This window comes from Lathyrus oleraceus, chromosome 4, assembly GCF_024323335.1.
Source record: "Lathyrus oleraceus cultivar Zhongwan6 chromosome 4, CAAS_Psat_ZW6_1.0, whole genome shotgun sequence".
NCBI classification, from domain to species: Eukaryota; Viridiplantae; Streptophyta; class Magnoliopsida; order Fabales; family Fabaceae; genus Lathyrus; species Lathyrus oleraceus.
In genome coordinates, this window is record NC_066582.1 from 145580727 (window position 1) to 145593713 (window position 12987).

At 35.9% G+C, this 12987-nt stretch overlaps 1 protein-coding gene across 1 annotated transcript; it reads left to right on the forward strand.

Moving 5' to 3' along the window:
- The first annotated feature begins 9568 nt into the window (after positions 1-9568).
- On the forward strand, positions 9569-12026 carry LOC127074167 (uncharacterized). Its single transcript, XM_051015462.1, has 2 exons — positions 9569-10574; positions 11613-12026. The coding sequence occupies exons 1-2, from the start codon at positions 9865-9867 to the stop codon at positions 11617-11619; spliced, it is 717 nt and encodes a 238-aa protein (XP_050871419.1). The 5' UTR covers positions 9569-9864; the 3' UTR covers positions 11620-12026.
- The last annotated feature ends 961 nt before the right edge of the window (positions 12027-12987 follow it).

The following is a 12987-nucleotide window of genomic DNA, read 5'->3' on the forward strand; positions in this document are numbered from 1 at the left end:
GCATCTGAGGGAATGAACATCCAAATGGGTCGTACGCTAGACCGTCTCTGAGCAGAATGAGCCGTCCGTTAGGCTGAATCTGATGATGAAAGGGGGTAGTCGTACGCTAGACTACACTTCAGAAATGTACCGTACGCTAGGTAGCATCTGAGGACTTGGAGGTCTAACTGGGTCGCACGTTAGACCGTATTGGAGTTGTTGAAGGTCAGAATGGATCGTACGTTAGATCGTATCTGAGTTGAAGGAATCATATGTTGAGCTGAATCAGAATAAACCGTACGCTAGGCTATATCTGATAGTATTTGTATATGTTACATTTGCAATGAATATCTGGGGTGGGCTTAAAGATGCCACCATCAGGAGGATGTCAGAATGAATGTTGACATGGAGTATATCTGGAAGATGTAGTTGAATCCTGAATGTAGTTGATAAAGATGTCCGTCTGAATGGACCTTTGTCTTGACTGTATCAGGAGGATGATTAACCTGAAAAATAGAGTTAGCTTCATGCCATGTCATGATGCATGAGATGTTTGATGCTTCTGAAACTAAATGCGAACAATGTATGCGTGCGTATGTTGTGAAATGATGTAATGAATGCATGAGGAAGGTTCTTCCCGGGGACTCTACTGGGGAAATAAATCTCAGTCTTCTGGTCGGAGATATTTGTATTGATGACCCTTTCTTAGCTGGGGGGTACTTGATTTTTGTCTGATGGTGGAAACACTCAACAGAGCCTGGCTGGGGGATGGAAGAGATGACCAGTCTGTCTGGTGATGTCAACCTCTTCTGGGAAATAGCTGGTTTTTGTTGGGGAAAGGATTTGTAACCGGACCTATTGGAAAGCATGGTTAGACCTTATCCTCGATCCTGAAGTCTTTTGTAATTGCTATTTCCGTTTTATGCATGTATTTTAATAAACATCGATCATGTTCAAATGCATATACCAATTCAATCTAAATCAATGGACGTTTACGCAAACAAAACAGAGAAAGTAAAACAAAAGCATTTTTTTTTGGAAACAAAATTGTATTGATTTTGAAAGAGGGCCTATAAACAGGCAATTTGTGTACAAGGAGACAGAAATCCTAGTAAGAGGAAATTGTCAAGAAAACAAAGAGAAAGCTATGCAGAAAAAGTCCTATTGATTTTAATTCCACTACTGTCATTATGTCTTCAAGCCTCTCATCTCCTGCGGTCGGATAAAAGTGATTAGCTTGTTCAGTCCCTTTGACCTGGGTGAAGCTGACCGAGAACGGGACATAGTCATACGCTTTTATCCCTAATTTTTGCCTGGACCGCCTTTTCAGGTTTTCAGTCCACCAGGATACCCTTTTTTTTGCCCAAGCCGCCCTTTCAGGTTTTCGACTTGCCGGGTGTACATGCGTAGTATTTTTTAACTATGTCCGCGTTCACGGGATGCGGGAATTCTTCGTCATCCATTGTAGCAAGCATCATGGCTCCACCAGAGAATACTTTCTTAACTACAAATGGCCCTTCATATGTGGGAGTCCACTTGCCTCGGGGATCACCTTGTGGTAGAATGATACGCTTTATTACCAAGTCACCATTTCGGAATTATGGTGTTTTATTCTGAACTGCGTGCAGAGTTCAGTAATCATCTTGTTGTTCAGATTAGCACCATTATCAGTGATAGCTCTTTCAGGAGACAACAGGTTTCTCAAATGTATATTTGATAAGACCCATCTTAGAAATCAATAAAGTGGTATGATTCAACATATACTGTCTTAGTCGGCGAGCAGCCCAGGCCAAAGCGCAACAAGCTTTCTCGAGCTGTGAGTATCTTGTTTCACAGTCGGTACCTTTTTGCTAAGGTGGTATATTGCATGCTCTTTTCGACCAGACTCGTCATGTTATGACAGTACACACCCCATTGAATTTTTCTAACACGGTCAAAGACATGATTAGAGGTCTTCCTTCAACTGATGGTATCAGAATTGGAGGTTCTTGGAGGTGCTCCTTGATTTTGTCTCAGTAATTTGAAGATGGATTTGCAAGTAGCGGTCAAATGAGAGCTAAATCGGGCGACGTGGTCCAGATTTACGATTTCGATCGATGCCTCATGCGGCTGAATAGTCCTTTCTTCTTGCAGTAGTCTGGCAAGTTCTCAGGTACTTCACAATCTTCCTCACTTCCATCCTCGGCTTGGTAGATCGGATTTTCAAAGTCATAATGAACAGTAGCAGAATTATTATCAACATGATCCAAAGTGGGTATGGATATGAAATTTGTTACGTGAGTGTGTGTAAGAAAGCATAGCTTGTTTGAAAAATGACAGGAACGATAAAGAGCGCAATATTTGAATGCAAAAAGTCCATTGATTTATTGAACGTGAATATGCTTATGAAAATGACAAAACCCTTTGAAAAGTTAGCTATTGTGCCCCGGGTATGGACACAATGCTTTTGTAACATTAAAATAGCAATAACAATTACTCTTGACTAAAGGAAATCGGGATAGTGTCCTCAGCCTTCCAATTGTCGAGTCCGTCACCCATTGTTAGGAAAACCCAGCTATCCAAGTCACAATTGTTATCAGCATCTTCCACAGCATTGACAGTCTTGTCAAGATTAGGTAGAGGAGCAGTGATGACATCAAGAGTCTCCGGAGGATCAGAGGTAGCCGCCTGTATCTTTCCACTTCGAATTCCGCTTTCAACCTGTTCACCAGTTAATATAAGTTCAGTGAAACCCGATGAGGAACTTCTCAATAGATGGCTGTAGAATGGGCCAGTCAGTGTGCTCATGAACATGTCCACTAATTCTCGATCAGTCATAGGGGGTTTGACTCTGCCAGCCAAATCTCTCCATTTTTGAGCATATTCTTTGAAGCTTTCTTTAGATCCCATAGTCATATTCTGCAACTGTAGCCGAGTAGGTTCCAATTCAGAATTATACTGGTAGTTCTTGTAGAAAGCTGTCACTAAATCAGTCCATGTGTGGATGTTAGAGCTCTCGAGCTGATAGTACCATTCTAACTGTGTGTCAGCCAGACTTTCTTGGAAGAAATGGATCCATAGCTTCCTATCAGCGGTATGCGGCTGAATCTTTCTCACATAAGCCCTCAGATGCATCTGAGGACAAGATGCCCCATCATACTTAGTGAAAGCGGGGACCTTGAATTTGCGGGGAATGACCACACCAGAGACTAGACCCAAGCTTTTGAAGTCCAGACCGGGCGCCCTCTGACTTTCCATAGCTAGCATACGTTCTTCCAGCAACTTGTACTTATCATCTTTTGGAGAGTATTGTTCGTTCACATAATCTTCATCGTCGTCCTCCCGGCTGAAAGGATAAGCATTCTCATCTTCTGAATCTATCCCTTCTTTTTGATCCTTCGGAATTCTAATCTTGACTCCTGCAGTCTGTCCTTTACGCCTTCTTCCCGGGTTAATGTAACTCACAGGTTTCTTGTCTTTTTTCTTCTCGAGCAAAAGAGCCTTCAGTTCCTCCTGCCCCTTGGATAAGTTCAAGATCATCTCCTGGAGTTGAGCATTCTGAGCATGGAGATCCTTGACAGTTTGTTCGAGGTCCATTTTTCTGTTTGGAGGAAAACCGTGAGAACATTGATCCCTTTAGAGTACCTGTTATGCAATGTTATGTCATGCTATGCAATGTATGAAATGTTTTCAAGGTTTAAAGCCCTTGAAATGGTTAGTACAATGCCACGATGTCACGATGTTATGATGTTATGTAAATAACAAGCACAAGCAAGTCACACCGCAATCATTACTCCTAAGTTTTTAAGGCTTGCATGGGTTCCATAGGTAAATACCCTCCCCACTGAAGTTTGGTTGGTTCAACCTGTCCTAGAATAGTAACCGGGTTCTAGAAGGATCTCCAATCATTGACCTTCCTTTAAGTCCACTTCAGTGCAACACCAAGTGGTTGACCGAAGCTTCCCTAAAGTCCAATCTCAAAGAGTGTAGTATCGAGTCTCAACCAACCCCAGTCGGAACCGAAGTCAGTTATCTCACTACTTTCTAATGGCTAGGATGAGTCAATTAGGGTTCTAAAGGTCTGGTTAATGCTTTAATGACACCACGCAGAAGCCAAATTTTTCCTCAAGTAAACATGAGGAACATCAGGACATCCAAAGTGTCACATTAACCGTAGCCATCATTTTAACCATTCCAGTATACGCCGGATAGTCGCGATGATCTATTGCTACTTACCTAGGGTACACTAGATCCGGGTGTAGGATCTTTCACTCAAAAATACCCAAGCAATCCCTTAAAAGTAAATCAGACAATTTGAATAAGTGATCTTGTTTTTAAGGTAACCTCTATTTGTAGTCCCCAACAGAGTCGCCAGTTCTGTCATACGGCGAACTGACCTTTTGTGTGTTTTGCTTTGAATCGCAATGTCGCGGATAGCAAGAGTCGCCACCGACTTTTCTTTCATCCAATAAGGAAAGGTGGAAAATAACAGGAAAAACCTTAATTAGATTTTGGGTTCGGGAGGTACATTATACAAAGGGAAGGTGTTAGCACCCTTTGTATCCATGGTTATCCATGGGCTCTTAATTGCTTGATCACTTATGTTTGTCTGAAAAAAAGTGTTTGTGAATTGCTAAAAGATGTTTTGGAAAGAGAGTTTAACTTTGTAATGATTCTTGTACGAATGTATACAAAGTGTTTATCTCGTTTAATTTTGAAAGCTGTTTAGAAAAATATAACTTGGCAATGATTCTAGTACGAATGTATACCAAGTGGTGATTTTCTAGTAGATGTTTTGCAAAGTGTGAGGTGTGAAAAATAGTTTAAGTTGTGAGCAAGCATTTAGGAGTTATACCTACCCAAGGTCTTTAGGGGCATTTCCTATCCTTATGAGGGTAAAACTGTCCTTACTATTGAGAAGTAAGTAGTTTTATCCTTTGGATGTAAAAGGGTCATCGTAGGGTCATCGATTGGTCATTGAAGGCAACAGTTGTGAGAATACCTTAGCATTCGAAGGGACGATCATCATTTAACCGTAGGCTACACCGAAGGGTCATCGAGGGACAAAATCATATATTCGAAGGCAACATCCGAGGGACTATGATTGATTTTATGATGATTTAATCGAAGGGTCTTTGCTAAGTGTATCCCCACATTCGCGGGACATGACCGTAATACCGTAATACTGTAATACCATAGGGTAACAAAGAGAGGTCCAAGATCACATATTCAAAGGCCATATTTTACAATCAATTATGTAATTAGGATGAATCTCCACATTAATACATTAAAATCAATTAAGTAATTAGGTCCACATTAAAATCGATTAAGTGATCAGGATGAACCTCCCCAAGGGTATCCCACAAATAAAGTGGAATACCTAGCCAGCTACCCTCTTCGGGAGTATGTGAGTCCTTACAATATTCAGCAAACAGGTCAGAATACCAAATCAGGGTGCAATCGAGGATTACACCGCAAAAGAAACACGACAATATGAATGTCAGGCAAAATAACGCATAATTAACATAGAACAGATCAGATAAGCATAAGACATAACAACCAAAATATTAGCGACTGTCACGTTCGCCTCTGCCTCGCCTAGCGAAGGCTTAGCGAATGCTCGCTACATGCTCGCTTAGCGATGTGCTAGCGAGCGGCTGCGGGTTTCGAATTTCAGAATAATACAATCTCAGCCTGCTGCACGCCCTATGGCATTCAATTACAGAAATAACATGGTCAAATATTCAGGATATTCAGGCATACTGGAATTCACATGCAAAATCTAATTACATATCCAAAAATTCAATCATGATGCATTATGTATTTAGAGATTACAAATTGGAAGCATAAAACAGTAGTGATGCGCAAACCTGTTTGCAATTGAATTGTAACACTGAATTGGCAGATCACTTTTGGTATCGGGTGGAGTTGGGCGGAGGTAACTTCGGTGCGGATGAGCGGCCTTCAGGGTTTCTTTACTCGGAATTCTCTGAGTTAGTCTCCAGGGTTTCTATGCCAGGGTTTCTGTCCGTCTTCGTCTGTCCATTTTCGTGACTGAAGTGTCGGTATTTATAGTGATTGTGGTGACCTAATGGGCTCAGAATGAAGCCCAAAAATTCTGATATTCGCAAGCTTCGCTAGGCGAGCGTGTAGCGAAGGGTTCGCTAGGCGAAGGGTTTGCTCGCCTAGCGAGCATGCCAGTTTGGGCCATTTTCTGGATTGGGCCATTTGTGAGCTGGGTCTTCGGTCCTTTAAGGTCAATGTCTTGAAAAATAAGTTGGAGTGCCTTGAAAAATGTCTTGTAATATTAACGCGTAAATTTTAGGGTATGACACAGTGTAAATTGAACATTAACTTTAAATCAGGGCGAGAGCAATTTTTAAGGTTAATTAAATTCTAATCATTTTCAAAAATTATTTTTAAAAGTTAAATGTGAGGACGAGAGTTAAGCATTTAAGTTTAATCATATAATCTAAGTCAACAGAGCGAGAGTTTGAGACAAGGGTGTTTAAACGGTTAGTATTTTCTCAAAAAGAGTTTCTATAGATTCTATTGTTTTCAAAAAGTGATTTTAGATTTAACGAAATAGTGAGAGCGTACGTTAATATAAGGTCATAGTCTAATTCAACAGAGCGAGAGTTTGAGGAAAAGACTTTTAATTGATAGTATCTACTGAAAAGACTTATTTTAACTAAGAAAAAGACCAACGAAGATTTGATTCCCTAATTACGACGAACTACATACCGATATCCGTGTTATTTGATATTTAATCTAGATCCAAATTTAGTTTTACTTTCCCCCCTAATCATCAAACTACAATCCGCCTTAGCTTTACACAGTAACCTTAGAAAAACGGTATATCGATTCATTAAGTCCCTGTGGGATCGATATCTTTTAAAACTACGCGATTAGACTGTGCACTTGCAGTTAATACCCCGATAGACTCACAAAGTCGCGATCATATACAAGGTGTGATGAATTCCTTTAATTGTTGATTTAATCATTGTGCTTTATTATACTTCTTCATAATGATTCGAATTCCCACCCTTCTGTTTGAATGTTGCCTTTACATGGGCATCGTGCAGATATTCAAGAGTAGTATTGCCGAAGTAAGTGGACGGTAGCTCACTCGAGATTTAGCCGGAGAGTTTCCGTGTTTTGGTTTAAAGACTAGGTAGTGAGTCAATGCTCTGGTCATGTAACACGGGGTAGATTAGTAGTATTGAACTCATATCTTATTTGGATATGTATTATGTTATTACTTGTGAACACGTTTAATTGCAAATTGCTGTTTGAGAGGCCATAATGCCAAATAGTCAGGATATGGTTTTATTTTATCTTGAGTTATTGAGAGATGATCATGGTATGGGACATGAATCATTTTATGAAATATATGAGTATTCATTATTTTCCGCTGCGAACGCATATTCTTGAATATTCATGATATTTGAAATGTGTTATTTTAAATGACCAGGTGTATTGTATATTGATGATGAATGATGTTGGTTTTTGAAAGCTTTTAGTTTTTGGAAACATCGATGTGACGCCCTTTTGTTTATATGCGTGCTTATTCACTCTGATTATATGTTAAGTATTTTGGGGTATAAAAAGGGGTGTTATAAAGCACATACACTCTTCTCCTTAACTTGATCAAGAATAGTACTTTCAACGTATTTCAGGAAATCTGGATATCTGACACACACTTCTAAAATGCATTACAGAGGTAGCATACAAGTCTTCCATGGATGGATTTAATATACAGTTCGATGCATCCATTATCTTTTCCAACACCATACTGGATTTGACCATTTTTCCGTCTTCACCTTTGATTTGTTTTGTGCCTACAGCGGGTTTGAGTCGGCTTCTTATATTTTTGGTTATGTGATATCGACAAAGTAATACGTAGGATGTAGGAAACAACTTTACAACCGAATTCATCAGTGCAGTGTCTCGATCGATGACAATTACACCCGACATGTTTTCTTGGTCCTTCAACAAAGTCTTGCACATTTCTAAGGCCAATGTAATATTTCTCTCTTTTTCGGATTCCAAAAATGCAAATCCCACCGAAAAAGTTATCTCCGTAGAATAACACCAACAATTTCCATAAGCGAAAGCCTATACTTGTTTGTCTTATATGTTGAATTAATTATGAGGATAATGAGAAATGTGTTGAACAACTTAATATTTTCGGGATGAGTCCAAAATATGTCACGAACAATGAATTTATCCTTATAAACTTTGTACCTAGAAACATAGTGATTATCATCCAAAAATATTATTTTTCTATTTCATTAAAGCAAGATATTGTAAAAAAAATTAAACTAGAGATACAAGAAAAATGAATTTTATCAATTTAAACTCGGGGTAGTGAAAAAATATTTTACCATATTAAATTTTTAAACAAAGAAATAACCCAAAATATATATGCTACCATAAGATAAGATAAAGATAAGGGTTTCTATAGAAATGATATTCTTACACCCATTATGTACATCAATACTTACACCGTATACACTGTTCACCGTATTTATATGATGAACAATGTTTTTTTAATAAAAAAATATAGTTTATGAACAATGTTATGAACAGAACCATAGACAGTATCTTGTGAATAATATTCGTGAACAATAATTTTAAATGGGAAACAAAGTTGGTTGATAAGATATAAAAAATTGGTTAATGAAGTGATGAAGCTGATTAATAAACACACAACTATTTAAAATAATTTTTAGTGTAAAATAAAATTGGTTAATAAAATGTAAAAGGTTGGTTAATAGAGTGATGAAAATGGTTAATAAACATTCAGATATTAAAAATATTTTTTTTATAATAAAATGAAGTTGATTAATAAAATATAAAATATTGGTTAATAAAAATATAAAAATGATTAATCATATTAATTTTAAAAATAATAATAATAGTTTTTATATTTTTATAAAAAAATATTTATTACTATAATATTTTAAATACATTTATATCCATTAAAATATAAAGAAAAAGGTACAGGTAGGTGTAGAAGGAGAGATAATTTAATGATAAAAAACTAAAAATGTATTGTTTATGGTGTAGGTATAAGAGGATGGTGTAGAAATATCATTTATGAAATTTTTGTCATATTTTTAAACTAATTAAAATTACTTTTACTAACATTTCATTCTATCATAAATATTTCAGTTGATCATTTTATATAAATTAAAAAAATTGGATAAAATAAAAAAGAAAGTGATATTTTTACTAAAATATATTTATTATGTCTTATGAATGATAAAAATAATATTAATTAAAAAATATATATTAAAAAATATATATTTTTATTTTAAATAAATTATTTATCATGAAACGGTAGACGAGTTTTATTTTTATTCTTTAATATTTTTTAGAGTGATTCTACTTTTATAATAAATATATAAGATTTTAATAATCTTACGTATATCTTACAAAGGTTAAATTTTATATATAAACGAAAATTTAAAAAAAGAAAAAGTTTAAGAACGATAAAAAAAAATCAACTGTTCCAATTCTCTGGCGTTGAAGATATTGACTGTTGATTTATAATCAAACGGTTATTATTTTAAATTTGATTTTACAAAATAAAATGATCTCAATCGCATAGTTTAGATCAGACGGCTTACACGACTTACATTATCCCGATCTAACAGCAGGAAATTTGGATCCAGAAAACACAAGGACTAGTTTTGTTCAACAAGCAATTTCGATTCACACTGCATATTCTCATTCTATGCGATCGTTGTTCCTTCGTCAGATTAGGGTTCGCAGAGATACACAAACAGGATCTCGCAATTTCGTCCTATTTCAATCCACCCAACTCGTAGTGTTCAGTAATATCCTTCAATTTGTGATTTTGTTCCCATTATTAGGTCTGAATCATAAAGTAATTGAAAAATGGGTGGTCATGGCGGTTTGAACATCCTCCCTCAGAAACGTTGGAACGTTTACAATTTCGATAATCGAGAAAAAGTCCGCAAAGATGAAGAAGAAGCTGCAAAAGAGGAACAGCTTAAACGCGAACAATCGCGAAAACGCGACACAGAGGTTCGTCTCGAGCGCCTCCGTGTCTCGCGAGGTTTGGCACCGACTATTCAGCCTCGTGAATCCGAACCAGAACCAGAACCGGAATCTAAAGCCGAACCAGAAGTAGAAGCCGTAGCCGAAGCCGGTGATTTAGGTCATATTAACCTATTTGAAGGGATTAAGATTTTTGATCCGATTCGAGTACCGAAGAGAGAGTATGTTGATGAGAAAGAAGAAATGAAGAAGAAGACTAAGAAGTTGAAGCTGCCGAAAGAGCATGGAGAGTCCATTCGTGCTGTTGGTCCTGAAGATGAGAAATATAGGTTAGGTTATGGGGTTGCAGGGAAAGGGGTTCAGTTGCCTTGGTATGTTCAAAAGCAGAAACCTAATGATGATGAAGGTGGTGTTAATGGAGATAATAGTAGTGGTGGTAGGAAGGGTGAAAAAAGGAAGAAGACATTGGAAGAGTTGAGAGAAGAAAGGCTGAAAAGGGAGAAGAAGGAGAAGGAAAGGGAGATGGCATTGAGACACCCGAAGCAGCAAAGTAGGGTAGAGCCTTATGGCAGTAGCAGATACTACAGGTAAAATTGTTTTTTTTTTCTTTCTTTTGATTTGTGTTTATGTTAAGTCCTTCATGATTGTTTTTTATGTTGGAAGTGATAAAATTTTTGCAATAGATTAGGAAGGTATGGAATTTTGTTTATTAATAGATGAATCTTGTATAAGGGAAGATAGGTGAATCTAATTAGTTTAAGTTGTTTTGTTTTCTTTCATACAGATATTTATTATCTAGGGGCTATTACAAAATTGAGTTATGTTGGTTGTGATTCAATTTTCTTCAATATGTTTGAGTTCTTTCTTGGCAGTTATCTGAACTAGAACTTATTTGATTGTTATCAATGTTGTCAAATAGCAGCAGTATGGATAGCAGAACTTTAACAAACTGCTATTTTTTACGATCCGCGATTGATAACACTTGTTAGTTTTTCTTAGTTTAATCACGTGATTATCCGATACACATTAACTCAGCCATTTCAAGTTCCTACTACTCAGATTGCCAGAATAACATGCAATAATTCTTTCTACAACATTCCACAATACTTGCCCCTTAAAAAATCTGGTTCAATATAAATCTGATTAAATATATGAATAGTAAAAATATTATTATTGACTCTGCAGTAATCAGATTTTTCTAATAAATGGAATTTTGAAGTAAGTGAAAATTTTCAAGTGTCTCTAATGTGGTAACCTGTATGTAGTTTTGTGTTTAAGTTAGGTTCTGCAGTGTTACAGTTTTACTGCAGAGTGGCAACATGAAGCTACTTTTGGATGCATAATCGTCTAATGATAGAATTAGAAGACAAAGAGTAGCAAATTCTTTGACATAACATAAGTACATAACTAATGCAGCTGTTTATAGACTAGGAAGTTATGGACACGTGGATCAAGGCAATGCTGGTTTTCAACCTGCACAAATAAAATTTAATACTATATAAAAGTATAAGATGTTGGCACCGGATTGACAACACTTGAAAATTGCCTGCTACTGATTTTTTGAATTAACAAGTTTTGTATTCATTACTTTGTTTGATGAAAGATCATATTTTATGATTTCACAGGCGATGATTGAGTCAAGGGTCCTGCACTTTGTGATCTCCCAGGATTTGTCCTTCCTCATATGAGAATTGTGCTGCCTACATTCTTGAGAATTTATAGCAAATTTATGCAAGCATTTTATCGGGACTGTCCAGTGGCTCTTGGAGAATATTGTGACCTTGTGAAAGATATGGTGGTTTGAGTGATGGATGAATCCACTGAAGTTCATATCTTTGCAGTCATTGTCATGTAATATGGTCAAAATCAAATGCTTTACCTAATGAGAAGGAAACGTTTAATTGTCCTGTTATTATTGGTTTGTTGTTTCTTAAACATGTACAGGTGAACTGAATACTGAACAACGTATTAGTCATTGCCATGTATATGAAGAAATTATCTTTATTATAATAATAACAATGAAATTGTTTTTTAAGGAATATCCAAATGCAGCTACTTGTCGATATCAATATGCACTGGATTCTTGTTGTGGTTGGTATACATAGAAACTTACTCCATTCCAATATGCATAAAAGTTATTTAAATAAAAAATAGATAAAATAATTTGAGAAATATGAGGGATTCATTTAGAATAAAAAAATGTCTTAAAATGAATATTTATTTTAATTTTTAATGTATTTTTTTCAATTATATTCTTTAATTAATATTATTTTTTTATTATTTTTAATAATTGATATGGGTGTTTGATTAAAAACACCATTCTTTTTCCTTTGTTTTTTATTTTTAATTTATGTGAAATGATGAGGTCCGTCCAACACAAGTACACACTATCAAAGCTGGAAAGTGTCCTATTATCCTATTTCATTGTAAGTTTAACTTCATTGACTCTACACACTACACGCAAGGGCTGCGAGGAGAAAGCTGCGATATCGATAAGTAAACAAAACATGTTATTGAAAGAATGGAGAGAGGAGATTGAGTTTCAAAGAATAAAATTTTAATTTTATTTAAAAAAACACCACGTTTGGTTTTCACATCAATTTTCTATACTCTATCAATTCTTTATTTCAAGCATTGCTTAAAACCAAACCCAAATTATAAATAAAATTTAAGTAAATTTTTTGTCAAGCAAATTTAATTAAGCTGGTTATGAATAAGTTCAATTCAGTTTTGAATTTAATCATAACAAAAAATAATAATTTAAAGAACCAATTTATGTTGCTTAAATTATCGTAGAATCAGACTGAATTGAACAATTACTTTGATGTACCGATTCTGAATTTCAAACCGAGTTGATAAACGGAAGGACATCGAATAATTAGTTTGGTGTACTGATTTTGAATTCCGAAACAAATTTACAAACTGAATTGACACAATTCTTAATAAACATTCTTTTGAATCAAACTGTTTTTTTTTACTATTTTTTATCTTATTTTTTCT